The sequence below is a fragment of the Sus scrofa genome, chromosome 2, assembly GCF_054392235.1.
Source record: "Sus scrofa isolate SSC_HxYL_T2T_F1_AM1 chromosome 2, Sscrofa_HxYL_maternal_Yorkshire_Landrace_v2.0, whole genome shotgun sequence".
NCBI classification, from domain to species: Eukaryota; Metazoa; Chordata; class Mammalia; order Artiodactyla; family Suidae; genus Sus; species Sus scrofa.
The window spans coordinates 30,345,834-30,372,438 of record NC_139384.1 but is presented as its reverse complement, the minus strand read 5'-3'; the positions used below and the strand labels follow the sequence as shown (position 1 = coordinate 30,372,438).

General features: G+C 48.6%; 1 protein-coding gene and 1 long non-coding RNA gene across 5 annotated transcripts in view; one reads left to right on the top strand and one right to left on the bottom strand.

Annotated features, from left to right (window-relative positions):
• LOC106509385 (uncharacterized) overlaps positions 1-16,974 on the top strand; it is a 36,974-nt gene extending 20,000 nt beyond the window's left edge. For 2 of the 3 annotated variants that reach the window (XR_014837105.1, XR_014837106.1), the window contains one exon: positions 13,250-16,974. This is a non-coding gene — a long non-coding RNA (uncharacterized LOC106509385). The remainder of the gene's footprint in view (positions 1-13,249) is intronic. The other variant, XR_002341529.2, reaches the window with a different exon arrangement.
• On the bottom strand, positions 5,775-26,363 carry CD59 (CD59 molecule). 2 transcript variants are annotated; one of them, XM_005661031.4, is made up of 5 exons: positions 26,295-26,335; positions 24,026-24,117; positions 16,851-16,935; positions 13,052-13,153; positions 5,775-7,263 (listed from the first exon to the last, which is right to left on the bottom strand). In XM_005661031.4, the coding sequence occupies exons 3-5, from the start codon at positions 16,915-16,917 to the stop codon at positions 7,061-7,063; spliced, it is 372 nt and encodes a 123-aa protein (XP_005661088.1). In that variant the 5' UTR covers positions 16,918-16,935; positions 24,026-24,117; positions 26,295-26,335; the 3' UTR covers positions 5,775-7,060.
• Positions 26,364-26,605: the final 242 nt, after the last annotated feature.

The window sequence follows — 26,605 nt, the reverse complement described above, 5'->3', positions numbered from 1 at the left end:
GGAAAAAAAGGTACCCGTGATAGGGATTTGTAATAGATCTGAAGTAGGTGTCCTCAGTGAAATGCGTTTAGTTCTCTTCGGGACATTATCAGGAGCGAACAGGCAAAGGAAATCCTGGGAAACGCCCCTTATCACTTGATCTATTCTTTAGGCTTGAACATACTGTCCACGGGACGTGTGTCCAGCTGATTTAGATGAGTAGCCTGTATTAGTCATAGACTGAGGGTATGTAAGTTTCCTTGAGCGTCTCTGCCTAGTGATATTGATGTGAATGAACAAAGATGGGTGGGGGCCAGTTTAGATTGGTGGCCAATCCAGATCTGAGTCAGTACCAGCTCCACTAGCAAATGCTATATATGTCCAGGGTGGATATTTTGGGGCGAGTTGCTTGACTTCTGATTTTCTGTAAAATGGAAATAAGAGAAACAGGCTGCCTCATAGAGCTGTTGGTGATGATCAAATGGCAGACGACTGTGTGTGGGAAGCATCTGTAAACTTAGAAACTGTGCAAATACAAGGAGCGGCAATTCCCACTGAGGGCCTTGTCTGAAGCTGAGATGCTTTTCTTCCCATATGTAGCTGTAAGCTCCTTGAGATCAAGGATCCAGCCCGACAATCCTATAATGCTGAGCATATAATAGGACTCAAATATTTGGGCACTTGTGAAACAGTGTTATATATTGTGGGGACTGATGATCAGAATATACCGCTCCCAAAATATGCTGCTTTGGCATAAGGATGATTCTAAGTTGAAGGCAACTGAGAAAAAGCAGACAGAGGAGGAACTCTCTCTGTCCTCTCGTTTTCTGCCTAAAAGCATACATTTTTCTTTCTAAAGATAAAGAAGTTCCCATCGTGGCGCAGTGGTTAACAAATCCAACTAGGAACCATGAGGTTGTGGGTTCGATCCCAGGCCTTGCTCAGTGGGTTAAGGATCCGGCACTGCTGTGAGCAGTGGTGTGGGTCGCAGACGCGGCTCAGATCCCAAGTTGCTGTGGCTGTGGTGTAGGCCGGCGGCTACAGCTCGATTGGACCCCTAGCCTGGGAACCACCATATGCCGCGGGAGCGGCCCAAGAAATGGCAAAAAGACAAAAAAAAAAAAAAAAAAAAAGGATAAATTACCCTGTGTGAAAACGTCCCCCGTGCCCGCTCCCATGCCATGTCAGCGATAATGACTTGTCACTGGAGATGCTCGGCCTTGAGTCTGCGTAACAGACCTTACCAAATGACCCTCAGCTTCCCTAAGTTTCCCCTATATAGTTACCTTATGACAATTTACCTAGAAATGAAAATGCCTAGAAATCCTCAGTTCTTTTCTGTGAGGCCTCCATGTGCATGCCTAATAAATCTTTCTCTTATTATTACTTTTTCATGACCCAGCTACTGAGCCTGAGGGTAGAGGAAAAGTTTTCCCTAGTAGTGGGAAGAGCCGAGGTTCCAAGCCCTGGAGCCACTATGTCCTTGACTGTGGTGGGTGAACCTTTCTGAGCCTGTTTTTCATCTATATGATGGGAATAGTAATGGTACGTACTTGGATTGGCATGATTAAATGAGACAGCTGAAGTATCTGGTCATAGGACCTACTCGGTAAATGTTAGCTCTTGTTACTATGTATTAAAGATTCTTAGACTAGAAGGAGATTTTGCATTATGTTTTTTAAATGGTGCACTGTATGTTCTTACTTGTATATATCCATTCAAAGAGAAAAGCTTCCAGGTTTTTTTTTTCTTAACTCAGATAATTGAAGCAGATTTTATACTGGATGGCTTAATTGGAACAGTTGTGTTAGACAGGGGGTTAAAAAAAGAGGTTTCCTCTAACCAGACAATGAGGAAACTCAGGTGCCACAATGAACAAACGCTGAGATTAACCCCTGTTTGGAGGTGAAGTCCCTATGGAGTCAAAACAAATCATGGCAGTTAAGGCCAAACCCTATAGATTATTTCTGCGAAGGTCCAAGAAATTCAAGTTGCTGAGGAAGTCAGGCAGGCCTGCATCCATTTGAAACAGAACCTTTCCCTCCCTGGGGTCTAAAGCATCACCTGCCTCTCCCCTCAATTTCCCCATTAAGTGTTATCCTGTTGGGGCTTGAGGGATTCAATTCCTAACACCCTTGCCCCCTGCTTGCATTTGGAACCACTTGAGAAAGACACACACCTGTCCTCCTTTGCTGATAAAGGTCAGCTGAGGCTCAACAAGGTGTGGCTATGATTAGTGTTGAGTGACACTTGGATTCCTTAAATCACCACCAAACCCCGGTGAAGTGACTAGGACAGTGGAATTGTGGGGGAAGGGTCCCCTCATAGAAAACCAAACCCGCTCCAATAACCGAGAAGCCTCAGGGCCTGAAGACAGCAGTAATAAACATACAAAGAGAGGCTACTTCACTCATTTCCTTTCTCTAACCACCCCAGGAGTAAGTGGTGTTATTCCCACTCTCCAGATGAGGAAACTGAGGCTTATAGGTTAAGTCACTTACCTGAGGTCCTATGGCTGGGGAGTGTGGGCACTGGTATTCCAGACAGGCAGGCTGGCTCCCAAGCTCAGCCCTCGCACCACTTCCGCTCAAGCTTCCCGTCAGTTCATTCATGCCTCAAGCCGGGCCACCTCCCTGGCCTCTGGCTTCCCTTCCCCTTCCTGGCAGGGGGCTGGCTCTAACTGAAAGTTGTTTGTACCATAGTTCAAGGGCCCAGCTCTTCTGGGAAGCATGGAACAGTCTCTTCTTTATTACTCATTTCAATTCATCGTTGTGTTGGTCTGAACCTGGAGGGTCCAGGCATTCCCATCTCCCTCCCCAATGCCCACTAGTTCAAGAAAGTTTCAAAAAAAAAAAAAAAAAAAATGCAGCCCAGCCCTTAGTCTCGTTTCCCTTGGTGGATGTGTTCCTCTGCATTTGCAAAGTATAATTCTTTTTTAAATAAACTGAAGCCTGAGTGGTAGATTAGTTGGCATGGAGAGTGCAGAGGCCTAGAAGATGAGAGCTGAGTTTAAATCCCGTCAACCAGCACGAACTAGCCATGCAACCTTGGGTAAAATGACGGTATGGTACCCTGACCACTTAACTGCATTTTCATGTTATCCTGACAGTAACGCTTACAGGGTAGGTCTGTCAGAATTTTCTGTTCACAAGCGACAGAGGTTGATATTGAGAATTTATGATATTGAGGGCTAGGAGACAGCTCATGGAATTAAAAGCTGAAGAATTTGGCTTCGTTAGCTAATGAGCGAACGCATCATGGCTCAGTGGGTTAAAAACCCGATACAGTGTCCATGAAGATGCGGGTTCAATTTTCGGCCTCACTCAGTGGATTAAGGATCCGGTGTTGCCACAAGCCACAACGTTAAGCCTCCTGCACAATAGTTCCACGCCCACCACCACACAGCCCCTGTCCCTAGGGACCTGACCTTTAGTGTTTATCTTAAACTGGAGTCCTCAGTGGGAGGAGAGGGAAGTAGGTAACCCTCAGCTGGAGTGTCTAGGAAGAGGTGGGGATTGTGCAAGACCCAAAAGGCTCAAGGACGTTCATGTCTCCATGCTGGGAGGTAGCCTCCCCATGACCCTTGGCTCTGGCCCCGTCTCCCTCTTAAACAGGGTCTGAAGGCAGAGCAGATGTGCTGATGTGGGCAGGATTCCACTAGCACACAAACTGACGGAGTACCGCCTATTAGATGAAGTTATGAAACCCAGTTCTACTCCCAGAAGGACCGGATTTTGCTGTAGAATATTCAGTAGCCAAAGGCTGTTCCACAGACTTTGTCTTTCCCAATATCTAGGCTGGCCGAGGCTGGCACTTGACCCCTGGAGGAAGGCAGATGCTTCTAGAAAGACCATTCTCATTAGCATGACAACCTACATGTTTTAGGTCCATGTGGTAATAGGAATGGTCCCCGATTCATCAGGTACCCTGTAATGTCCCTTTCCCCACAGCTGCGGGGGAAAAATTCCTAGAATACCTGGGCTTTTCTATGTACTGGATTTCTCAAGTCCATACAAGACTTAAATTCCAGGGAGTTCCCGTTGTGGCTCAGTGGTTAACGAATCCGACTAGGAACCATGAGGTTGTGGGTTCGATCCCTGGCCTCACTCAGTGGGTTAAGGATCCGGCATTGCTGTGAGCTGTATGTGTAGCTGGCAGACGCAGCTCGGATCCCGTGTGGCTGTGGCTGTGGTGTAGGCTGGTGGCTACAGCTCCAATTAGACCCCTAGCCTGGGAACCTCCATATGCCGTGGGAACGGCCCTAGAAAAGGCAAAAAGACCAAAAAAAAAAAAAAAAAAAAAAAAAAAAACACCCCACAAAACTTAAATTCCGGGAGAGAACAGGCCTGCCTTTTGGCTAGTGGAGGGCAGGCCACCTTGCTGAACAGTTCTGCCAAGAGTGCCCTTAAAGGGTGGAAGTAACTCCCCAAAAAATAACTATGCTTCCATTACCAGAGGGGAGGAGGAACAGATGCTGGGGGGGCTAAAATGCAAATGTCCATTACACTCGGTCCCACTGTTGCAAATGAGGATGATACCGAGGCTCAGAGTGGGGAGGTATGTGCTCAGAGCTAGTCTGGGACAGAGGCATGAAAAAGGCCCCTCTAAACACATGCGAGAGATGTACGGCCTTGGAGAAAAGTTCTGTTGCTGTGGAGTTGCACTATAAACCTACTTTTAAAAGTCACAAAACTACTTCATTCACAGCCTAGACACATGCCATTCCATTCCAATCTTTAGGTTGAACTGCTTCCTATGGCTCAGAGGAAGGTGGTTTCGTTAGCAAGTTGTCACGAGACATGTTTCTACAGTATTTTCTTAGCCTCTTTGCTGAAAACTATCTTGTCCTGCTTTGCTTTACCCCATCTTCCTGCTTGGAAAACAGTTGCAGTGCTGGTAAATGACTTAAGCTTAAGAACAAAGACCTAAAGGCATAAGTTATTCATAGGGTCAGCAGCACGAAGCCTTGAATGGGGTCTGTTAACACTTCTCGCTAGTAGCCATCTTTTCGTCTTGGTCAGGGATGTCTGATTGCAAAGACGAGAAACTCTTTCCAACTAGTTCAAGCAACTACAAAGGGCAGAGGGAGCTTCCCCAAGATCCATTTTCTGCTTGAGTCAAAACTGGTTTTTTGTTCCTTAAAACCAAAAGGTGCTGTATGAAGTGAGCCGCTTAGCTGTGAGCATGGTCAGTACATCCTTGGGCAGAAAAAAGTGCTTATTGAGAAGAGAGTCACACCTAGTGTTTGGTTTTTGAGCACAAGAGTAAAGATGACATCAGGAGGAGTTCCCTTTGTGGCTCAGTGGGAACCAAACTGCCTAGTATCCTTGAGGATGCAGGCCGCGCTCGGGGGGTTAAGGAGCCAGCATCGCTGTGAGCCATGGTGTAAGTCGCATGGATGTTGCTTGGCTGCCACATTGCTGTGGCCGTGGTGTAGGCTGACAGCTGTTGCTCTGATTCAACCCCATCCAGGGAACTTCCATATGCTCTGGGTGAGGCCTAAATAGAAAAAAAAAAAATATGATATAAGGAAAGGCACTGAACTAATAGGGAACGCAGGGCACCAAGGTACTGCTGGGTTTTGATGAGGAAGCCTCTGTCGGTGTTTGGGTAGTGGCGTCAACAGTAGAGAGCTGGTAGAGCACGAGCGAGACCTCTTCTTTCCGTTGCTACCATGGGTTAGGCTGCAGGTGCTGTTATCCTTTGGGGGCAATCACCACACTCATGCATTTGAAATTTAATTTTCAGAAAGGCAGGATTCATATCGGTTTGTCCTACAGATCACAGAATCAAGGTTTTTTTTTTTGTTGTTTTTTTAATGTTAATCCAGAAATTCTACCTTCATCTGCAAAAGTCAGGCTATGATATTAGTATACAGCTAAGATTGTAAGCATACAAATGTCATTAAGTCTACTGGATCTTGAAAACTATTCATTGATGCCCACAAGAAAAAGGCAAAAACTATGCCCTCCTGCAAAGGTGTATCAGGCTTTAAGGAAACTCCTAATGGTTCTGAAAAACCTCAACCTTTGTGTTGATGCTAAGAGCCCTTACACATGTATCTGACACCATCTATGCTGACTCAGCAGGCTGGATGGATGTCAGCAGGTGAAATACATCCCTGTAGACCTGTTGCTGTTACGCTCATGATGACATTTCCCAAAGGCTCCTCCCGTTCCATTTATATGTTATGTATACACAGAGTTTTCCTACCAGGAACATTTAAAATAAGCACACTTAATAACCGCAAGTCAAATGTACGTAGCGGAGACCGTTCAAATGTTTAGTCTTTAACTGTGGATGTATGACAAAGCCAAAATATCCTACCACTCCAATAAAAAAGGCAGGGAGCAGGAGGGACTGTTTTAACATACCATTAAATTTAGGCTATTGAGTTTTTCTAGGGAAAGACAGCAACACCAACTTAAAATTTAGCGATAGAGGAAAACACAGATTTCAGCCACTGGTACCTTTCTAAAGACAGGCCTGCCATTTGGAAAGCTTGTCTCCTTCCCAGCCAGATCCCGACTGGTTGAGAAGACAGCAGTCACGGCCATCACTGCACATCTGGAATCTCATCATCCCTGACAGCCTATACCTGGAACTACCATCATGCCTGCCTGGGCAACACAGGAGCCATGAAAAGTGAAAATAAACCACTCCTTGTGAAAGAGACTGTTGAAAAGAAGCCCCCTGCCCCACCCCCACCCCCCACCAAAAAAATACCGATCCTATTAACTACATCCAAGGAAGCAGAGGGATAGCTCTAAGGATTGTGGAATCTATTCGAATGGTTACCGCAAAGCTGGTCCTGCCAAGAGCAGAGGAAGAAGCATAAGCCTCGCTCAAATCACCTGTGCTTCACTCTTAAAACGTTTCCCCTCTGACAGGTCTTCTCTGCCAATAGGCCTGGTCTTCAAAGTCGCTCAGAGTTTCTCTCTCTAATCCAAAGTGCTCAAGCTAGGTTTAGTCCTTCCCAACAGGAAGAAGCTGGAGCATACACAGCCTTTGGAACACCGCAGCACGGGAAATAGGAACAGAGAGACAGAGGAAGTTGAGGAGAAACTCTCCTGGTGTACAGTTAGAGACAAAAGTGCCAGGTTGCTACCAGCAGCAGGATCACCAGCAGAGCGGTTTTCCCTGATGAAATCGTGGCATCACTCTTGTTACACAGGTCCTTCCGGCAGCAGTTGTACTTCAGCTTCTTCTCCGCTAGGTTTCTCGAAATGAAATCAAAATTGCATTCATCGAACCTCCAACACTGGTAGTAAGTTTTGGGTGGCACTGTGGGGGAAACACACACACAAGGGTGAGCAATCAAGGTGAAAAAAACTCTGTACCTGTCTCTAAACCCTTAGTTTTACTTCTTAGAATTTATCCTGTGGAAGTAGAGATGCCTAGGTAAAAAAATACACACCCTGCTTAGTATATATCACCAGATATCCACTAACTGGAGAATGGATAAACAAAATGGTATATCCATTCAAAAGAATATTATTTGATCATGTAAAAATGAGGGACTGGAGTTCCCCATGTGGCTCAGCAGAAATGAATCTGACTAGCACCCATGAGGACACAGGTTCAATTCCTGGCCTTGCTCAGTGGGTTAAGGATCTGGCATTGCAAAAAGCTGCAGTGTAGGTCACAGATGTGGCTTGGATCCCACATTGCTGTGGCATAGGCCAGCAGCTGCCCCTCTGATTGACTCCTAGACTGGGAACCTCCATATGCCACAGGTGCAGCCTAAAAAGCAAAAAACTAAAAAAGAATGCTTTTGAATAGGATAAGTTACTGCTTTATACAACAGCAATCAGCATTGGAACTGGGAAAGCATTAAAGCTACCAGAACATTAATAGGGAAGCCTAACAGCTTGGGAAGTGCAGATAGTAATTTATTAATAACTGCTACCACTTAATCACTCGCTACATGTCCTGCAGTGAGCCAAGTACTTTACATGAATTATCTCATTTGCATAACAACCTTACAAAACCACTACCAGACCAGAACCAAAACCTCTATCAGCATCACTCCAGTAAAAGTGGACTCCCTCAGAGTCACTGGACTGTTAAAGGGTCTCTCTCTGCTGGGCAGAGCCTTCCCACCCTCTTGGAAGATTTGGTTGGAGTCACCCTTTACCAAGCAACAGTTTCTGTTTTAGGCTCCTCTGAATGTGTTCTTATTTGAAAGGCCATTAGTAATGCTTGCTTGGCACCATCATCAGAGGCTCTGCCAGGCTCTAGGGACATGGTTTATACTTGCAGGACCTAGGCAACATGCCTGTAAATAGTGGCTGAATTAACACCCAACACCCATCTCTCTCAGACTGAATCTACAGCTCTATCATATACATTTCTCCTCTAACTGCACCACGGACGCTGGGAACTAAGCATCCCCATCCACAACTGGGGGGAAATGCAGTTAGATTTGTTAAATCATTTCTCCGATATGTGCCTGGTCTTTGACTCATTTATGTCAGTGGGCCTTGCCTCTCCTAGGCTGATGTCAATCAGAACTGGAAGGGGATTTAGAGGCTCTGTTAATATCTGCCTCACTAGAAGGTTTTAATACCTGTATTTCAAGAACTGCTGCTACGACGTGTCTAGCTGAAGTTTCTGGACTTAGGTTCAAGAGAATAAGAAAAATATTTAAGGAGTTCCCGTCATGTCTCAGTGGTTAACGAATCTAAGAACCATGAGGTTGCGGGTTCGATCCCTGGCCTTGCTCAGTGGGTTAAGGATCTGGCGTTGCTGTGAGCTGTGGTGTGGGTCACAGATGTGGCTTGGATCCCGAGTTGCTGTGGCTCTGGCGGAGGCCGGCAGCTGCAGCTCCGATTAGACCCCTAGCCTGGGAACCTCCATATGCCGTGGGAGTGGCTCAAGAAAAGGCAAAAAGAAAAAAAAATTTAAGATTCACATTATCCTTAAAATTTTTTTTAAAGACTTTAGAGGAGTCTTAGATTCCCTCTCTACATATTTTTTTCTTTTTAGGACCGAAACCTACGGCATACGGAAGTTCCTGGCCTAGGGGGCAAAAAGGAGCTGCAGCTGCTGGCTGATGTCACCACTACAGCAACGCCAGATCTGAGCCACATCTGTGACTTACACCACAGATCACAGCAACACTGGATCCTTAACCCACTGAACGAGGCCAGATAGTGAAGCCGAATCCTCACAGACACTATGTCAGGTTCTTAATCTGCTGAGCCGCAATGGCAACTCCTCACAGCAAAACTGAGCAAAAAGTAGAATTCCCACATGGCCCCCTGACATCCCCACCCCCTACCCCCAAACAACCTTCCCCACTTTTAGTATCTCCCACCAGTACATTTGCTACAACTGATGAACCTACATGGACTCAGGATCATCACCCAAAGTCCATAGTGTACATTTGGCTTCACTCTGGGTACCGTGCCTCCTGGGGGGTTGACAAATATATGACGTATATCCATCATTACAGAATCTTGCAGGGTACAAGTTTCATGGCCTCCCAACTCCTGTGCTCCGCCTATTTGCCCCTCCCTCCTCCCACTCCACCCCTGGCCACCGCTGACCTTTTGATTGTCTTAGTTTTACCTTTTTTTTTTTTTTTTTTTTTGTCTTTTTGCCTTTTCTAGGGCCACTCCCGTGGCATATGGAGGTTCCCAGGCCAGGGGTCTAATGGGAGCTGTAGCCACCAGCCATACTACAGCCACGCCAGATCCAAGCCATCTGCGACCTCCACCACAGCTCACGACAATGCCGGATCCTTAACCTACTGAGCGAGGCCAGGGATCGAACCCACAACCTCATGGTTCCTAGTCTCATTCGTTTCTGCTGCACCACAACAGGAACTCAGTTTTGCCTTTTCTAAAATATCATACAGTTGGAATGATAACTGCTAAGTAGCCTTCCCAGATTGGCTTGTTTCACTTAGTAATATGTATTTTTATTTACTTATTTGGCCACACCCACAGCATGCGTAAGTTCTCCGGCCAGGGATCGAACCTGAGCCACAGCAGTGACAACGCCAGATCTTTAACCTGCTGCACCACAAGGGAACTCTAGCAATATGTACTTAAGATTCCTTCGTGTTTTTTCATGGCTTGATTCCTCATTTCTTTTTAGTCCATTCTTGGGATGTACCACAGTTTATTTATCCACTCACCTACTAAAGGACATCCTGGTTGCCTCTAACTTTGGGCAATGATGCATAAAGCTGCTAGAAACATCCATGCACAGGATTTGGTGTGGACATAACATTTGTAACTCATCAGGGTAAATACCAAGAGATGCAACTGTTAAATCGTATGGTAAGAGTATGTTTAGTTTCTTAAGACACTGTTGGAGTTCCTTTGTGGTGCATTGAGTGGGTTAACCATCTGGTGCTGTCACTGCTGCGGCACAGGTGTGGGTGTGATCCCAGATCTGGGAACTTCCACCTACCATGGGTGTGCCCCCCTCCCAAAAAAAAACCCCAAACCCAACTTTACTTCTAAAAACAACTTTCGACTTAGTGCTGTGGTGCAACAGGATGGGTGGCGGCTCTACATGCGGGGACACACATTCAATCCCCCGCCCAGCACAGCATGTTAAGGATCTGGCCTTGTCACAGCTGCAGTGTAGGTTGCAGCTGTGGCCTGAATCTGATCCCTGACCCAGGAACTCCATATGCGTGGGGCAGCCGGAAAAAAAAAAAAACTTTCCAAGCAGTATGGACCAATTTTCATTCCCACCAGCAATGAATGAGTGTCCCTGATGCTCCAAATCCTTGTCAGCATTTGGTGTTGTCACTGCATTAAACTTTGGCCATTCTAATAGGTGTGGCTCATTGTTTTCATGAATCATTTTTTAAAATGTAACAATTCATTATAAGATGAGTAAGTTTGGAGTTCCTGTCGTGGCGCAGTGGTTAACGAATCTGCCTGGGAACCATGAGGTTGTGGGTTTGATCCCTGCCCTTGCTCAGTGGGTTAAGGATCTGGCGTTGCTGTGAGCTGTGGTGTAGGTTGCAGATGCAGCTCGGATCCCGCATTGCTGTGGCTCTGGTATAGGCTGGCAGCTACAGCTCTGATTAGATCCATAGCCTGGGAACTTTCACATGCCACGGGAAGTGGCCCTAGAAAAGGCAAAAAGACCAAAAAAAAAATAAAAAAAAAGATAAGTTCCAGGGGTCTACTTACAGCCTGGTTGCCTATAGTTAATAATACTGTATTGTCTATTTGAAATTTGCTGAGAGTAGATCTTAAGTGTTCTCATCATGCAAAGACGTAACAATGTGCAGTGACGGGTGTGTCAACTAGATTGTGACAATCATTTCACAATGCATATGCACATCAAATCATCATATTACACATTAAATAGATACAGTTTTCACTTGTCAATTACACTCCAGTGCAATGGGAAAAAAATTCAGATGAAATTCTTTCCTTTCTGGGGAAATTAATCTCCTCCCTTCTTTTGCTTTTTTGCTTTTTTAGGGCCGCACCGGCGGCATATGGAGGTTCCCAAGCTAGGGGTCCAATCAGACCTACAGCTGCTGGCCTACACCACAGCCACAGCCACAACCGATCCGAAGCTCATGGCAACGCCAGATCCTTAACACACTGAGCAAGACCAGGGAACGAACCAGCAACCTCATGGTTCCTAGTCGAATTCATTTCCACTGAGCCACCATGGGAACTTCTCTCCTCCTCCTTTCTATCAAGTTTTTTGGGAACTGTGAGTCTCCCAAGCCTCTTCTGAGTTTACCTGACATGCTCAGCATTCCTTGAGGTAGAAACTAGGAAGAATTTGTATAAAGGTATGAGTGAGCCCTGAAGGGTGAGTTTATTTGTCTCTCTTAGAGTGGGAAGTCCAGGGGGTTTGCCCTGTACGCTAAGCAGAGCCTGGAACAGCCACTTCTCACCAGCATCATTGTCACATGTTGATTCAACCCAGAACCACATCCTGCAAGAGCAGGGGGAATACCTTTGCTGGTTTCTGCCCTCTGGCCACTCTTTCCTAAGTGCTTGTTGATCAAGACTTACGGAGGAAGAGATTCCATGGTCTGTCTATTTTGGAAAATGCAGGTCTGACAGCCCTGCCAGTGTCAGCAGTCCCCCACCCTATGCCCACGAGTGCCCTCAGGACCTGCTGCTGCCTCTCTTGAGATCACCCTGCCCCTCTGTGTCCTCTTACTTCCTACTTGTCTCCTGAGCTCAGCTTGAGACCCCTCGGATTCGGGATGTATGAAATTCCCCACGGAAGGAGACAGGAGTATAAATAAAGACATCCATGACAGCTAAACAAGCCTCTACCACGAATATCATTGTTTTCTTTCTTCATCTCTGTACCCCTGGTTCTGGCAAGCGGTAGGCTCTCAAAAGTTTGGGAGGCAACAGGTGTAGCTGTTAAAGAGCACGGGGAGGGTTGGAATTAGATGGGTTCCCACGTTCAAATCCTGAGCTGGTTCTTTGACCTTAGTCTGTGGCTTAATCTGAGCCTCAGTTTCCTCGTTTAACAAATGGGAATAAAATAGTACCCTGAGTGGTATACGGCAAGCACTGAATTCAAAATGTATGGAGGAGTTCCTGTCATGGTTCAGTGGAAAGGAATCCGACTAGGAACCATGAGGATGCAGGTTCGATCCCTGGCCTCGCTCAGTGAGTTAAGGATCCGACATTGCCAGGAGCTGTGGCATAGGTCGCAGAGGCGGCTCAGATCTGGTGTTGCTGTGGCGTAGGCTGGCAGCTATGGTTCTGATTAGACCCCTAGCCTGGGAACCTCCCTAAGCTGCACCTGGGCTCTAAAAAGACAAACAACCCCACAAAAAAACAAAAACGTATGGAAAGTGTTTAGTGCCACACACAACTACTGCTATTAAATAGTAGCTATTGTTGAATACAAGGCTAATGAGAACAAGAGTGGGACAGATTTATGGGCTGGGGGTTTGGGATGGAAATGCTATAAAACTGGGTTGTGATGATCGTTGTACAACTATAAATGTAATACAATTCACTGAGTAATTAAAAAAAGAGCAGGACAGATTTTTTTCCCCCCCAGGTTCTCTCTATCCCATTACATGCAGCAAGAGAGGGAAGAGAGAGGATCTTACCGGCTTCAACGAAGATACAGGCATCCTGATTATGTGAACAATTCATGGCCGTAGTGCAGCTACCAGCTGGGTTGATACAGTTATAGCACTGCAGGCTGTGACCTAGAATCAGGAGGAAGGCCCATCAGGACTTGGCAGAATTTGTGTCGAGGTATGAGTGCATTAACCCTGAAGGGTGCATTTATTTGTCTCTCTTAGGTGGAAGTCAGAGGGTCTGCCCTGTATGCTGAGCAGAGCCTGGAACCGCCACTCCTCACCAGTATCTTTGTCACACGCTTATTCAACTCGGAACCACACCCTGCAAGAGCAAGGGGAATGTCTTTGCTGGTTTCTGACCTCCGTCCACTATTTCCTAAGTTCTTGTAGAACAGGACTTACAGAGGAAGAGAGTCCATGGTCTATCTACTTTGGAAAATGCAGGTCTGACAGCCCTGCCAGTGTCAGCAGTCCCCCACCCCATGCCCATGAGTGCCCTGCTCTCGGAGGCCACTGAGCCTCAGGGCCTGCTGTTGCCTCTCTTAATATCACCCTGCCCCTCTGTGTCCTCTTACTTCCTACTTGTCTCCTGAGCTCAGCTTGAGACCCCTCAGGATTCAGTGTGTACCCCAAATTAAATTCCCCATGGAAGGAGACAGGAGGATAATCTGTACAAATCTTTAGCAGATATATTTTTCCAAGCTCAACCTACAGTTCCGGCAGTATGTTTTTGGACCCTGAGACCAGTGAAAAGGGAATTTTCAGATTTCAAAATCCATTTAACGGTGCCATTGAGATGCTCTCTGCTGCTTTCAACCAGAAGTGATTAACCTTCAAGGTAATGACCCATTAAAAGGAATCTGCCAAGAGGACAAAAAAACCAGAATTCTACAAACCACCTTCCAAGCAGTGAATACGCTCTATGACATCACATTCTCATGGACTGACCATCAGTACTGAGCACTACCAATCTGTGTGAACAAACATATTCACAGACAACATACAGGAAATCAATCTCATTATAGACAGTATTTCTGGGTGAACATTTGCAACCAATGTGATAATGCAGAACATTAATCTTTTTTTTTTTTTTTTGTCTTTTTGCCTTTTCTAGGGCCGCTTCCCGTGGCATATGGAGGTTTTCAGGCTAGGGGTCAAATCGGAGCTGTAGCCACCGGCCTCTGCCAGAGCCACAGCAACGTGGGATCCGAGCCGCGTCTGCAACCTACACCACAGCTCACGGCAATGCTGGATCCTTAACCCACTGAGCAAGGCCAGGGATCGAACCCGCAACCTCATGGTTCCTAGTTGGATTTGTTAACCACTGTGCCACGACAGGAACTCCCAGAGGTCACTTTCTAGCAGCCACATGGCTTCTGTCATGCAGTCAGTATCTGGCAGGACCTATCTGTGCGAAAAGACATTTTCAAAGAGGAAATGTGTAAACTCGCACAGAAGAACGGCATGGTTAAGCCAAGGCCAAATGTGGGTTTTAGAACCCAAGAACTAACTTCTGTTTCTAAGGCCAAAGCCTAGGTTCATCATCAGGGAAAGGAATTTTCCAGAAAGTCAGAAGAAAGTGGCTCCTCACTCCATGAGCACAGATAGGAGTGAAGCTCTCTATTAGCACCTAAATGGCCACACCTGCCTTCCTAGGGGTGCATGTCCTCCTAGCTGAGGACCCTCTGATTTGTGAAGGTTCCAGATTAACCCTTAAAACATCAGTCCCTCACCAGCCCCTCCCCCACTTTGCAGATGACTCAACAGATGCCTGGAGAGGGGCAGAGTCTTGCCTGAGGACACACAAAGCACTGCAGACAACAGAGCTCATACCGCCCCCCCTTCTCCCCCAGGGTCAGCGTTTGCTGCGCCTGTGTGAGGTGGGGCCACAAAAAGAAGGGACAGAGAGGCCATTTTTCAGCAGTCTCTTCCCTGCTCCAGAGGTGTGTACCCATGCACGAGAGGAAAGGCTGTGTCAGAGGGAGGCGGTGTTCCAGCCTGGCTATTGGAGAGGGCCATTTGGAAAGGCTGCCCATGGGAGTGAATTTTCTCCTGGCTAAAAAGCCAGAGTTCATTTGGCCTGATGACAAACCTTTAGAAGAAACAGAGCTCCCTTCTGCAGCTTCTGGCAGGCAGAAACATTCACAGCGAACCCAGTCCCTCCGTGTCCAAGTACCTAAGCGCTCCATCTTTAGAGAACTTGCTAGAAGAGGCAGGCTCTTCATCTCCATCCCCATGTTTCAAGAGAACACTAAGACTAACATGTTAACTAACGTGCCCAAAGTCACACGGCTACAAAGAGGAGAGCTGGGCTCCTCCCGCGGCCATCAGCTCTGAGGCCCATACTCGCTCTATCTGCCACGGCATTCTTCTAATCTTCCCGAGTGGGAAAGCAAAGAGACCAGGTCAGGGGTGAGCAGTGAGTCAGAGCATGTTTCAGATCGTCGAGCTCCTTGGCCAGGGTGGAGGGGATCTGCTTCACATCCCAGCTCCCTCGGGAAGGCCCTCAAGGCCCCCCCCAGACCTGTCACAGAACAGCTGGTGGCCCCAAGCCCATGCCTGCTCCATAAACAAAGGCAGACCGCTGCAGAGTGTACTCTAATTATAGAAAATTCACTGGGGGCAGGAGAATTCAGACAATAACATGCTGTGACACAAGAGAACCACATTACACACCACCCTGGCTAGAATCCTTCCCCCTGGGGGCGGGGTGGGGTGGGGGAATGTCTGTCTGTTCTCGGAAAGGGAGAGCTTATTCAAATGTGTCTGTGGGCTAGTTTCCCCTTAGCTTCGGTTTCCTCAGCTGTACAATGGGCACAACAGTGCTGAGCCCTCACAGGATGGCCGGGAGGAGTGAGAGAGACACTCCTAACCCTAACCCTAACCTTAAGGCCCAGGCCTTAAGCACAGGAAGCCTACCTCCTATGGAAGCTACTAAAGCTCTAAGCTCTGAGACGTGTGCCAACACACAGATGCCTCTGCACTGCTCACCGTGTGGCCAATTCCTTCTCTGCCTCCCCTCGAAGGAAAAAGAAGGAAAAAAAACAAAAAAAAAACAAAAAAACCCAGGAGGACCAAGGTGACCCAGGCAGACAATGCCATCTGCTCTTAATAATGATGCAAAGTCAGTCACACAGGTGTGTCTACTGTTACAGAGGTTAACAGCTGGCTCTACAAGCGAGTGAGGGGAGGGGCGGCCCAGAGGAGTTAGGAGCAGACCCACTGGCGCCAGGCTTATTTGGGTTCAAATCCTGCCTGTACCATTTTGGTGTGGTGTCTTCCAAGTTTTTTCTTCTCTTTGGGCCTCAGTCCGGTCATTTGCAAAATGGAAATAAAAATGGGCCCTGCTCCAGAAGGCTGACATGAAGCTCCAATAAATAAATACACAGAAAATGCTTGGAATGCTGATTGGCACATGAACGCCATGAGCAGCAGCTGCTGCTCTGACTCTGCTGCCCTGGGCAGCGACACATGCTGGAAACCCCGGGCGGATGGAGCCCAGCACCCTAACGATGGCATCTTCAAAGATGGGAACCCCAGCGGCTTGGCAGGGAGAGGGGTGAAACTTAAGCCGCGAAGTGTGATCCCTCCCCCACAACAGCAGCTCAGTAACCCAGGATGAACTGGAACCCAGGAGGGCACTCCGTCATGCACGGAGCAGCCGTCCCACCACCCTGGGCCTGTAACACGGGAAGGCCAAGGAACCAAAGCCCGGCCCCGGGTCCGTGGCATCAGCTTGGTCTTCCTGAGGCCTAAGAACAAAGAAGTCCAGGGCTGGGGAGGCCTAGACGATCCAGATCCATGGCCACCTGGACCCACTCACCTAAGTGGCAGAGAACAGCCAGGATGGACAGGAGCCAGAGCAAAATGAACCCTCCTTTGCTTCCCATCGTGACCGTCTATGGATTCTGGAAGGAAAACGAACATAAAGTGTTGTTAGAAACCAACCGATGATGGCCTGTAGCTCAGACATGAAGAGTTGGAAGGTGTGGGGGTTTAGGAAATGGGAAGGGAGCCAGCGGACCAGGAAGGCAGGGAGCCCCCGGTCTGCGTTGGGCACTGGTGTGGGAGTGGGGGGTGGCTCTCAGGTGGCGCAGGGCTTGGTCCCTCCAGGCCAGAGACCTCAGCTTCCTGAAGAGGTGGGAGGGGCAGCTGTGGGGAGTCCAAGCACAGCGGGCCCTCCCCAGCTCTTACCTACCGGGGACCATGCATAAGCCCAATCCCTTGGAGCCTCAGTGTTCACGACCGTGCAGTGGGAACAGCACCATGTTCACCAGCAGGGTCATGGACGCAAACGAGAATATGAGCAAAGTGCGGAAGGCAGTGTCTGCGATTCCAGCCCTGCGGGCCCCACCCAGGCTGCTAGCTGGGCCTGGGCGGAGGCTGAGCCCAGGGAGGGCCACTTCTTCAGATGCCACCCGCTAAGTGCATTAATACTAAGTGCAAAAGAGGCGACTCTGGAGGGCGCCAGCCTGCATGCGGCAGCAGGACGGGAGGCAAAGGCTTAGGGTGCATAGACACGCTCGCTCCCCACCTTGGCACGTGGGTTGGGGACACCTCCTTGTTCACTCTGAGGAAGTAAGGCAGGTCAGGTAACTGACAATGGTCCCCATTACATGAATGCCTAGAAGTGTGGCAGTGAGCATGAGGGTTGGGCTGAAATGCTTGGAACCCTCGCAGCCCTTCTTCCCAGCCCGGGTCTCAGCTGAGTGTGGCAATCGTCCTTTCTACTCAGATGCCCGTGTGTGCCTGAGGATCCAGGCAGGGAGCTGGCGGGCGCTGGGCCAGGGTCACGGCAGGTGGGGAGGAGGCGGTAATTCTTTCACTTCACTCACCTGGCTCCAGGCACAGGGCACTGCAGGGGTCTCGGGTGCCCTTCCTGATCTATGAGGGCGCAGAGATCTCAGTGCCTCCCCATGCTGGGGGGCTGTGGGCAGCTCCCCGCCAGGAGGGTTAGCCTGGGGTGGGGGCAGGGTAGGCTGCCCATAGCTCCCCAGCACAGGGAGGATCTGGCCAGTGGTCAGAAGCTTAGACTCTGGGCTGGCAAAGACCTGGACGGAACGTCTGGCTCTGCCAGGGCAACCAAGCCTCATCTTCCTGATCCATGACAAGGGGCAAGGACGTGAGTGCTTCCCCACCCCAGGAGATTATGGTGAGATAGAACTAGGGGTGACACAGCCACAGAAAAGCAGTGGCTGTTAACACCTCCTACCTCATTCTGGACTCTCTCCCTAACCACACCAGACTTCCTGCCCTAAGGTACACCCAAGTCACACAGCTGCACGTCGACAGCTCCTCGCTGGAGCATCAGCCTCTCCAGGGATCGCCCTTCTTGTTCCCTGAGCCCGAACGATGGAGGCACTGAGGTCTCTGCACCGTCATAGCTCAGGAAGAGGCCCTAGTCTCTCCTGCTGGTACCCTACGCCCTCTGCCTGGAGCCATATGAGTAAAACATTCACAGCCTCCTCCCTACCTGCCGTGACCCTGGCCCAGAGCCCCACCAGCTCCCTGCCTGGATCCTCAGGCGCGCACGGGCATCTGGGTAGAAAGGATAATTGACACACTCAGCTGAGACAGGCCCGGGCTGGGACGAAGGGCTGCGAGTGAACAAGGAGAGGAAGGCACTCAAACAGGGAGGCAGGGCGTGTTTGACTTCTCCTAAAAGCTAACAACAGCTGCAGTGCGGGCAGCATCCACATGGGAGGAGGGAGCTCCTGAAGGGGTTAGGCTTCTGCCTTGGAATGACCGGTCCTTGGCATGAATAACAACAGACGGGGCGCCCTGCAGAGAACTGCCCCTTGATGACCCGCATCAGAAAGAATGGCACTCCGAAGAAAGGCTCATCCCTTCACAAAAGCAAAAGAAACTGGGTCAGGGAATAATCCTGGCTCTACCACTTGTTGCTATGTGTTACTCAACCTCGGGGCCTCCTTTCCTGACCCAGTAAACATGGGGATAACCACACATACTGCACAGCGTGACACCTGGCCAAAGAAGACCCTCAAAAAGCAGTAGCTGCCATGAGTATTACTGGGAAATCATGAAATTCCTGGGGGGGGGAATTGGGCAGGGAGGGGGCGTGGGGAGGATGGACAGAAGGTCGCCTCAGGTGAGGAAGCTGGACACACACTCTGGAGTGAAGAGCAGGGAGATGGCAGACCCCCAACCAAAGGCGGCCCCCAGGCATCTGGGTTGTATGGGGAGTGTCGAGGCTGGGCTTTAAGTCCACACAACTGGTGGGCAGTCACAGTGGCGGCTTCCATGACATGGGTTTTGAGAGAGCAAAGGTGGAAGAGGGAGGACGTGGCCAATGTGTGAAAGTCAAAGATGAGCTGTTCGAATTAGAAGACCCGGTCCTCATGAGCCGCTACTAAAAGATGAATTTCCAAAAATAATATGTTATGAAATGGCAGGGGTAGGGTGTGTGGGGGTGGGGGGTAGAAGAAAACAGGTGACTGTTTTAAAACTATTTTATTTTTGTCTTTTTAGGTCCTCTCCTGTGGCATATGGAGGTTCCCAGGCTAGGGGTCTAATTGGAGCTACAGCTGCCAGCCTACACCACAGCCGCGTCTGTGACCTACACCACAGCCGCGTCTGTGACCTACACCACAGCTCACGGCAACACCGGATCCTTAATCCACTGAGCAAGGCCAGGGATCGAACCCGCAACCTCGTGGTTCCCAGTTGAATTCGTTAACCACTGAGCCACGACGGGAACTCCATAAAACACCCTCCATTTTAAATTTAAAAATGATGCTCCTAAGTTAAGTGTAGAACACATGGAGGATGAACCAAGAGAGCTGCCATGACTTTTCCAGTCCACCCAAAGCAAACACTCAGACTGCAAGATGCAGCCAGAAGACCTCATCATTCTTTTTTAGACATACCGGGACTCATTTAAACAGTGAAGCTATTGGAAACAGCCCAAACTCATCCTGAAAAAGGCCCACAGAATAAGAAGGGTGAGTCATCTTACAAAACACACCCGAGACCAGCCTTAGGAAGTATGGACAGATTTTCCCAGGTGGCTCTGAAGCTGACTCTGAAAGGAATTCCTCCTGGGGAGCCCCGAATAGGCTTTTCACCAGAGGAAAAAGTGACAGTCAAGGATATACAAGCATTGTTTAAAATAGTAAAAGTTTGAAAAAAAAAATAAAAATAAAAATAAGGAGTTCCTGTTGTGGCGCAGCGGAAATGAATCCGACTAGGAACTATGAGCTTGTGGGTTCGATCCCTGGCCTCGCTCAGTGGGTTAAGGATCCGGTGTTGCCGTGAGCTGTGGTGTAGGTTGCAGACTCGGCTCAGATCTGGTGTTGCTATGGTGTGGCGTAGGCCGGTCGCTATAGCTCTGATTAGACCCCTAGCGTGGGAACCTTCATATGCCTCGGGTGTTGCCCTAAAAAGACAAAACACACACGAAAAATAAAATAGTAAAAATTTGGCAACAAACAAGTCCAAGAAGGTGAGGACTAAATTATGGTACGATTCCATGATGGGGAACTGCACAGCCATGAAGAGTAACAGCCACTGAAGACTGCACAATGTATCACAGGGGAAAAAAAAGCCATTTTAAAAATAGCCATAATTTTATTGCTTTTTCCTTAAAAAATATACATATATATACACACGTGCATAAAAAATGTTTGGAATACCAGATCCACTTTTCTGAACATCTTGGAACATGTGATTAACAGAATGATAGTGCTGCTTACTGATGCTTAAATATATTTTCTTTCTTTCTTTCTTTTGTCTTTTTGCCTTTTCTTGAGCCGCTCCTACGGCAGCAAGGGAGGTTCCCAGGCTAGGGGGTCAAATCGGAGCTGTAGCCACCGGCCTACGCCGGAGCCATAGCAACGCGGGATTTGAGTCACATCTGCGACCTACACCACAGCTCACGGCAAGACTGGATCGTTAACCCACTGAGCAAGGGCAGGGATCGAACCCGCAACCTCATGGTTCCCAGTCAGATTCATTAACTACTGCGCCATGATGGGAACTCCTGATGCTTAAATATATTTTCTTAACAATGATCATGTTTACAGAAAGTGCTCTCAACATGACAGAATATTTTCATGCACTTATGTGTCATTTCACTTGCAGCTTACATTTCTATCTTTCTACTTCTGAACCTGATTAAATATTAAAAATACATGCCACCTTTCTCAATTTGCCACCTTGAGGTTAAAAAAAAAATGTTTCGTGTATATATATTCTCCTATGTCTGAAATTTAGTTATTTTTAGTCACATCTTATATTTGTAAAAAAAAAAAAAGGCTTGGGTGATTTTCTAGTAGTCCTGAAAGAGAGCCCTATATTCTAATTTCATTTTGCTATCAATTTATAACGCTTAACACAGCCAACTCCTTCACTTCCGTTCCTGAAGTGAAGGTAATGATGATTTGACAGAATGATGAAATATAAAAATGGTACTTGAGGGTTTTATTTATTTATTTATTTTGCTTTTTTAGGGCCGCACCCATGGCATATGGAGGTTCCCAGGCTAGGGGTAGAATCGGAGCTACAGCTGCCGACCTACACCACAGCCACAGCCATGCAGGATCCGAGCCTCATCTGTGACCCACACCGCAGCTCATGGCAATGCTGGATCCTTAACCCACTGAGCAAGGCCAGGGACCGAACCCGAAACCTCATGGTTCCTAGTCAGATTCATTACAGCAGCACCACACCGGGAGTTCCAATAGTACTTGAGGATTTTAAAGCTCAGTAGGAGCTAACATGTACGGTAGCGCTTTAAGGAACAGACAAATGCCCACATAATTCTGGGGTTACTCTGTCCCAGGCAGGCTCAGACCTGACCTGGAAATATTATTTTTACTACTAGGTGCCAGATTTCGAGATTTCTTTCAGTGTCTCAGGACAGCAAAATAAACAGCTGTAGGGGCCAGGAAAAAAAGTGGTTTGGAGAAACGAGGGCTGTTTTGTTTGGAAAAATAAGAGTCAGAGACAGTTACGATCTTCAAATACGGTACTGCCACCAAGGAGGAGAGAGAAGGTAGTCTGTGTAATTTCCAAAGAGAGCACTAGGAGCGATTAAGGAGGCGTTCTGGGCTTCCTAAGAGCGACTGTTTGCTATCACCCCATGTCCTCTGAGCTCCCTGCCATGTGCCAGGCACTGTGCAAAAGGGTCAGGGCCCATGTGGAAATCAATTTCCTTGGTGAAATGTGAAAAACTCCCCAACACTTGAAGATGTTCACACAGAGAAAATAGATCACAGATCAGACGTGTTGCAGAAAGATGTCTGCACAGAGCAGCAAGGGGTTAAAACAAAGGATCTCGAAGCACTAGTCTCGTTCTACAATAAAACCAGCCCCATCGTTATTTATTCATTCCCATCTACCTGAGACCTAAGGGGAAGCTAAGCGTTGCAAGGTGACTTACAAATACAGGCACCCCTGATCAAGTTCTTCTGGGCAGCCAATTAACAGGCAGCACGAGCCATTCTTTTAAGTAGGAAAACAAAGACACACTGCTGGTCCATGCCAAAACCCCAGCCAGTTCCCCCCAAATCTCTCTCTCTCTAAACAATCCAAATACATTTAAACAACCATTTAACACACTAATTATTTGATGACCTAAGACACTTAAGGATTCACGGGTGGGTATATTTACTTGGCGAGGTAAGTTCAGTCTTGACACCAGGCCTGCAGTCATCTCCACAACGAGCATCTGTGAGCATTCTGAGCTGAGCAGGTGCCTTGCTAGGCACTGGGCTACACTGACTGCTGAACCAGGCAAAGTCCCCCTCTCAAGAACCTTACAGTCTAACAGAGATGGACACCAACAAATTAAAGACCAGAAAGAAAATACAACAGGGTAATAGTACCAGTCCTCTAGCTTTAGTGGGCAATTAAACACAGATTTCTGGGCCCTGCCCCTAGAGGTTTGGAACCCAAGAATTAGCATTTTTTTTTCTTTCTTTCCTTTTTTGTGGTCTTTTTAGGGCCACACCCTCAGCATATGGAGGTTCCCAGGCTAGGGGTCCAACCGGAACTGTGGCCGCTAGCCTTTGCCACAGCAACGCCAGATCTGAGCCACATCTGTGACCTACACCACAGCTCACAACAACACTGGAGCCTTAACCCACTGAGCGAGACCAGGGATTGAACCTGCGTCCTCATGGATACTAGTCAGATTTGTTTCCGATGAGCCATGATGGGAACTCCAAGAATTAGCATTTCTAAGTGGGACCACATGGAGGACTGAAGATTCAAATAGTGAGCTGGACTTTGCCCACTAATGGGACTGGTTTTAGACAGAGCGAGGGGGTCACAGCCAAGGCATACAGGTGACCTCTGGAAGAGAAGACTGGCTCTCAGTTGACACTTGGCCAAAAAAATGGAACCTCAGTCCTCCAACCACAAAGACTGTTTTGTGCCAATAACCTGAATGAGCAAGAGGGGCAGATTTCTCTCATGGAGTCTCCAGAAAGGAACGCAGCTCTGCTGCCACTTTGATTTGAACCCAAAGAAGCCTGGGTGGAACTATAAGCTTAATAAATCTATCTTGTGTTAAGCCAAGATGAATGTGGGGATTTATTTCAGCAGCAGTAGAAAATGAATACACCAACCTCAGAATTGGTACATGGCAGAGCAGCCTTTAAATCCAGGTCTGGGCTCTTAACCATAGTTAAACACTCTAGTGGGAAGACTTTTTGTGAATTCAGCTTCTAAAACAGATTGGTTAAACTGAGGCCAACAGAGAAAAGATTTTTACATCATCAACGTTGCCATGAGATTCACAGCTGCCCAGGAGTTAAGTTACTGTCCCTGGAAGCCTGAAGTCATAGAGGCTGATAAACCTTAAGGCTAGAAATATCCTCAAAAATTAAGCCCACCGTTCTTGTTTCATAGGACATTAATGGAGGCCCCAGGGGATGAAGGTGTCTAACCCAAGGCAACAGTTAGTTGCACTACCATACTGAGTGGATCCTGCTTCTACTCACCTGAGGCCACTAACCCACAAATAGGTAATATTACCTGAAGGCCAGTAGTGTCAAGAGCCTGGGGCTTTGCTTTCTTATCACCTTGACTACTCAAGGCACCTGCTGTAGCCAAGCAAGCTGAGAGGCCTATACGAAGATCAGAGTTGAGAGAAGTAATTACATCAGCAGGCAGAGACAAACAGAAAGCCACTATCATAATGAAGAGCCCCTCCCAGCCACGTTGAGGTCCAGCTGCCAGAAACCACCAGCCTAGAACCGTCTAAACCACAGGACTCTTCACCTTCCTCTACAAGGAAGTGTCTTCTCTGACATCTGCTCCAGAAACTCAAGTCCCTCGCTCTTCAGAGAGGGCCCTTTGAGACGGTTCACGCAGAGCCAACCTCATAGCAAGGATATTTCATAAAGATACGGGGCGTAGGTAAAAACAGGTCTTGCGCTTTGGAAAACCCCAAGCACCTCTGGGCTACGTTCTGTTTGTGGCGGTCTGGGGTGAGGTTCTCCCAGGGCTGGCCCAGAAGTGTCAATGCATTTCAAGAGCCTGTACCTGGCAGCTGTCCGAGATGAATCCCATTAGACCTCTGCTGTCCTACCCCTAACATTCATTTTATTTGGACTTTTATCTTACAAGCAACTCAGAATAACGGGGTGTTTTCCTTACAGTAAGGCTCAACACGGTTTTCTGTTTGAAGCCACAGTTTCATACGTTTGGTTCACGGGAACTCCCCTCCCTCTGTGTGCCTTCTGTGGCGAACTGGGAGTCAGCTGCCCCCAATGGGGAACGTGGGTACCTGAAATCTTACTAGCCACCTCTGTCCTCCACTTATCAGAACTACCCCCATTTAATCCTTAAAACACCCTGAGAAGTGAGGCCTGTTATTTTACTGATAAAATGAGGTTAAGGAGAAGGCTCAGGACTACCCGGCCAGCAAAGAGCAGAGCCAAGACACAAACCCTGGTGTGAGGCCAAGCCCAGGCCCTTGACCACTATCCCATGACACATGAACTGCCTCACTGGTCTGCAAGCACCCCATGCTTCAAACTGTATTGATTTCAGGTGGATTCCAGAGCCATCATCACCAACAAACGAAGCTGGATAAGCAGATCAAAGTGGTAGGAAAGAGCCATTTCTCTCTCCTGTGGGGTCTCAGAACCATCCACAAAGTAATCTTTGGATTATCGGCCCTGTTTCTGAGATCTCTTCCTCCTTTTCAAGAAACATCTATCACAAGCTACCTTGATAGAGGGTGCACTATGTCTCAGGTGTGTAAAATGCATGGGCTGATGTGTTCAAATCACAATTAGAATGAAACAGAATTACTGCAATGGAGAGTGGCGGGCAGCCAGGTCTCAGCTGGGGCCCCCTGATGACTTTTAAAAATCCACCAGGAACAGGATTTTTCAAGATATCAGCTGGTCCCAACAAAAGTGGACAGGAGGTCATCACGGGAAGGAAGGAAAGCGCTGGTCAAAAGGAAAACCGGAGGGAGCCTGCTGGGCCAGAACCTTCACCAAGACAGCAACCAGGCCAGATCACCATTCCACAGACAAGGGCTCCCAGGGCACAGAGGAGCCCTGAGCTTCAGAATTCGTACAGCTACTGCCAGGGTTGGTCGCAAACCTCAACTCTTGTCTGTGTGGGTTCTGGGCTGAGGGGGAGAAGCTATGTGCGTCAGAGAAATGGAACATTTCCAGGATCCATGGAGAAAATTACTGAACGTCAACCTCAGACTCTGCGAAGGGTGTGGCCCAAGCGGGCCCCAGAAAGCCAAAATTGGACTTCACCATTTTAAGTTACGACCTCGCCCTGCTTTTGAAAATTCAAAATCGGGATGTCCAGGGAAGAGAATAAAGTCCATGACCATCCAGGGGCGGCCTTAACCTCCTTTCAAGGCGAGATTTCTTTTCCCTCAATTGCAAGCGCTCCCCTCCAGATTCAAAGTTGGAAATAAATACTGCCCTGCCCGGGAACGGGTTACCGACCAGGGAATCTTGGCTTTCCTCAGCCAGCGGCGCGGAGGTGTTTGGGAAAGCGAAAGCCCGCTGCCCCCTTCTCGTTCGTGGTCCTCGAGGGACGCCGCGGAGCTTAAAGCCCGCGAGGGGTCTGCGGCGCGGGGAAGATGCGGGCCGCGGGCGAACGGCAGGGCTCGGGAGCTCGGCCGCCCCGGGCGCGGAGGCCGGCGGAGGTGGGGGGCACCGCCCGCTCGGACCCTCCGAAACCTCCCCACCCAGGCCCGGGTCTCCGAGGGCGCTCGCCCCGGCCCCAGTCCCCCCCGCGCCGGCCTGGGCGCGCCGCTCGGCCTTACCTAACTGCACCCTGCGTCCGGCTGCAGCGCTACTCCCCGTCGGGAGAGCGGCCCGGCCTGCGCGTCTTTATCGCCGGGGCTCCGGCGGGCTCCGCCTCCCCCCGCCCGCCCCACCTGCCCAGGCTCCGGCCCCGCCGCACGCGCCGCAGGCGCCCGCCCAAGGTCACCGGACCCAGCCGGCCGCCCAGCCAACGCAGGCTCAGTGACTCGGCTCCCCGCTCCGGTTCAAAATAAGACTTGTGGCCAGGACTAGATCGTTATGTTAAAACCCTGAAAACGGGAAGTTCGATGTTCCTCCTCCGATTTGTTAT

Excerpts from the sequence above, each read along its gene's own strand:
- CD59 (XM_005661031.4), bottom strand. The coding sequence starts at position 16,917 with ATGGGAAGCAAAGGAGGGTTCATTTTGCTCTGGCTCCTGTCCATCCTG. Across the intron at positions 13,154-16,850 it reads GGCTGTTCTCTGCCACTTAG|GTCACAGCCTGCAGTGCTAT; the intron begins GTGAGTGGGTCC and ends TCCTGATTCTAG. Across the intron at positions 7,264-13,051 it reads CTGTATCTTCGTTGAAGCCG|TGCCACCCAAAACTTACTAC; the intron begins GTAAGATCCTCT and ends TTTCCCCCACAG.